The sequence below is a fragment of the Setaria viridis genome, unplaced genomic scaffold, assembly GCF_005286985.2.
Source record: "Setaria viridis unplaced genomic scaffold, Setaria_viridis_v4.0 scaffold_148, whole genome shotgun sequence".
Taxonomy (NCBI): Eukaryota; Viridiplantae; Streptophyta; class Magnoliopsida; order Poales; family Poaceae; genus Setaria; species Setaria viridis.
The window spans coordinates 59,882-63,221 of NW_027255873.1; the positions used below are offsets into that span (position 1 = coordinate 59,882).

Genomic DNA, 3,340 nt, shown 5'->3' on the forward strand with positions numbered 1-3,340 from the left:
TTCCTGAACCAGGGGAGTTCCCTTGCTCCTGCTGCGTACGATTAGCCAGCCTTGCGGCGGCAAAAGGATTAGGACGTCCCCCCATGCTAAGGTTCCCTGCGGTCCGGCCGCATTAGGTTAGGGAGCTGGGCGATAATAGCTCCTCCGCATCCCAAGCGCGCTGCCCTCCTAGGCGCGCAACACTAAGTAATCCAAGCCAACCCACATTACTAACTAACGGTGGATAATCATCTTTCTTAGAGGTACTAAATACAACTCCATGAATGAGCAAAATGAAGGTTGCGTTAATGAGAAAGATCTCTGGGGAAACCGCTAAAAAAAGATTGAACATGTGGTTCCGAGTTTCGATAACTTCTTCTGCTTTCATTTCCTCTCCTCCGTCTGCAAAATCACTGAGTTAATTCAAAAGTCCTGTTAGGTCACATAAAGGTGCTTGTTGCTTTTAAAGTATGATAAAGTGGTTTTTAAACTGTCTAAGAGACTGATCACGCCTGGTCATTTGCAGATCCAAGCGGCATATCATTAATATGAATATTCTTATCCCTCTGTCGATCTTCCCATTGGAAGATTAGTTGCGCATGTTGGAATTCAGCTCTTTCGAGCCTTGCTTTTTCTTGTTCCATTGCTTGACACAACCATCTCCGTTCCGCTTCTATCCACGTCCTTTTCGCGCTTTGGGCCTCCAGGAAATCACGGTTGTGCGACTCTGAAAAAAAAACGGATCCTCCCTCATTCTCCCGCAGATCCTGATAAGCTGCCTGGAGAATGGAGAAATTATCAGTGGAACGAAGAAAATCTAAATAGGAACGAAGCGCCCCCTCCAAAAGGTAGGGCTCGACGGGAAGTACGGCTTCGTTCCTCGCGTACTGTGAAATAAACTCCTGAATTAGATCAAGCCTCAAACTTGATGTCCTTTCTTCCATTAGGAAGAGCCTTAGCCGCCCAGGTATGTCCTCCAGAGGGGTGTTGTGATTCAGCTCCTGCTGAATGAACGCAACCCACTCCGGATCCTGCTCGTAAAGGCTCAGATAGAAGTTTAGCCCTTCTAAATGAGCTAGAGCCTGTGGGTTTTGAATCTCTGGCGGTAGAGATATAAGAAATGAGGAGCAACAAGTCAGATGGGCTAAAACCTGTCCTACGGGGAGGATAAGTCGAAAAAAGACTATAAAAGCAAAAATGAAAATTTGTAAAAAGGGAATGAATTTTAATAAAACAAAAAAAAGAGAGGAGGAGACACATTGGAACTTAGCTTTTTTAATAACAAAAGAAAAAAGAATGACACTAGTAGCAATGAACAATGGAATGACACTAGGAAAAATGGTCAGAATAATTTCTAGAAATGAAGGATGATTTCGCGCCACGGAATGAATCGAAGAACTGAGGACGTTTCCAATACCGACAGCAGCTCCCGCTAAAGCAATTGTAGCAGCTCCGGCACCTATTGATTTAGCTCCTTCTAACATGTCGAGTCGCGACATGACATTGTTTCACGCTTTTCCTTCGCTACTAGAAATTTCTAGTCTAGTCTAGTATAGTATAGTCATTTATTTCCCGTTGATGAAATTTCTAGTCTAGTATAGTTCTAGTATAGTATTTCTCGTTGATTTGATTCCTCATCTCCATAGTTGAATAATAAACCTAGACACAAACTAGATACGGAATAGCTACGTTTCTTTCTATATGATAATATGCACCGAGGGGAGGTTGCTGCATGTCTGAGACTTGAGACCTCGGATACTTGTGCTGATGTCTAGCAACCTGAGCTAGCACTGTCCCCATAGTTTGGCCATGCCCATTTATGAGCAATATTAAGAAAGAGCATGGAGTGCATCCAAGGGTGCTACAAGGCTACAACTCTGAATCGCCAACACCAGAGTTCAAAACAAAGCTGGGGAATGCCATGGTTATGTCCCTGAATAGGAAATTAATGTATGAGCACAACACATCACAGTGTGGGATAAACTATTGTGCAAGTAATTGGAATGTCACCCTGAAAGTATTAAGGCAAGCATGTTTATAAACTGAAAAATGTAAATATACTTACTTAAAGTATGGAAGAGTCATGTTCTTCAGCAAAGCTGGGTTTTTACTCGCGAACGCTTTCCATTCATCAGGATCAATCTTCCCGTCACCATTGAAGTCTGCTTGCTGGAATGTCTGTCAAAACTGAAGTTAGCATAAATCCATGTGTCGGCCACCTCATAGTGTGAACGCTTCTTGCGCCACAAGAGTCGACATGAAACCTGCGACAACTTTTTGTGAAGGAAATAAACAGAAAGTAACATTTCATCTGGATGCGCTGTACCTGATCCACAATTTGTTCAACAGCGTCATCAGAAAGAAACAGATCTGATTCATTCAGAATAGCTGGTCGGATACTGGAATCTACTATTAAATATAAATAAAATAAAAAATAAATTAGAGGCGAAAGAAAGTACAATCTTAATTACTCGATTATCTCTGTTTCCTCAGCTCTTCCCTACTCGGCTTCCTTGATTGCCTTTAGCTCAGACAGCAGACTCTTTCGCCTATAGCTGACGATTTAGGGGGAAGTTTGATAAGAAAGTTGTTCCGCGTACTATGAGTTTACTAGACTAGCTACTGTAAATTGCTATTCTAGCACATGTGTGCTTCTAATAACAGTCAATTAGAAAGCACTTTCTATAATGATAATTTGATATGAGAATATCATAGTAGCTCTAATAAGATCTTATCATGCTAGGGCTTCTGCTACTGGTTTAGATGCGGGAAGATGTCTGGCTTAAAAAGGGTACAGGTACTACAGGAAAAATGACTACCTACCGACCCCTCGACCTATTGAAGTAGCGCTCACTCGCAGCCCAACAGTTCCTTCGCTTACACCCTAATCTTAATAGCCCAGCCTCCAAGAGAAGAAATAGCACCAACCGCAACAATGGTAGCTAGAATCGATACAATGGTAGCTAGTTTCAGTTCAAGCTGCTTCGCACTACCGTTGCTAACGGATTCAAGTTGTCTGCAGTCGACACAAGCTTGCCGCTGCTGCCGCAAATCAACTCAAGCTTCTACCCTATGAAACAAGTCAACTTGAGGTTGCCCATCACTACTTAATCCGCTACCTCAAATCAACTCCTGCTCCTCGTTCCATCATGAAAGAGTAAAGCCTCAAAATGGGTACACAGCTAAACATGAGAGCAAGCAGACTCTTATACGTGTAACTAAGCCTTCAAAATGGGGGTGTGCATGTAACATAGCCGTCATAGAGCGGGTTCGCTTGTAAATATGCCCAGACCAGCGCCTCTTTGTTCTACATGGCATCTCGATTCTCCACTACATGACCCAGACCAGCGCTTGTAAACTG

The 3,340-nt window shown here is 42.9% G+C and overlaps 1 protein-coding gene across 1 annotated transcript; it reads right to left on the bottom strand.

Annotated features, from left to right (window-relative positions):
• Window positions 1–303: 303 nt before the first annotated feature.
• Window positions 304–3,101, bottom strand: LOC140221537 (uncharacterized). Its single transcript, XM_072291313.1, has one exon. The coding sequence runs from the start codon at window positions 1,476–1,478 to the stop codon at window positions 486–488; it is 993 nt and encodes a 330-aa protein (XP_072147414.1). The 5' UTR covers window positions 1,479–3,101; the 3' UTR covers window positions 304–485.
• Window positions 3,102–3,340: the final 239 nt, after the last annotated feature.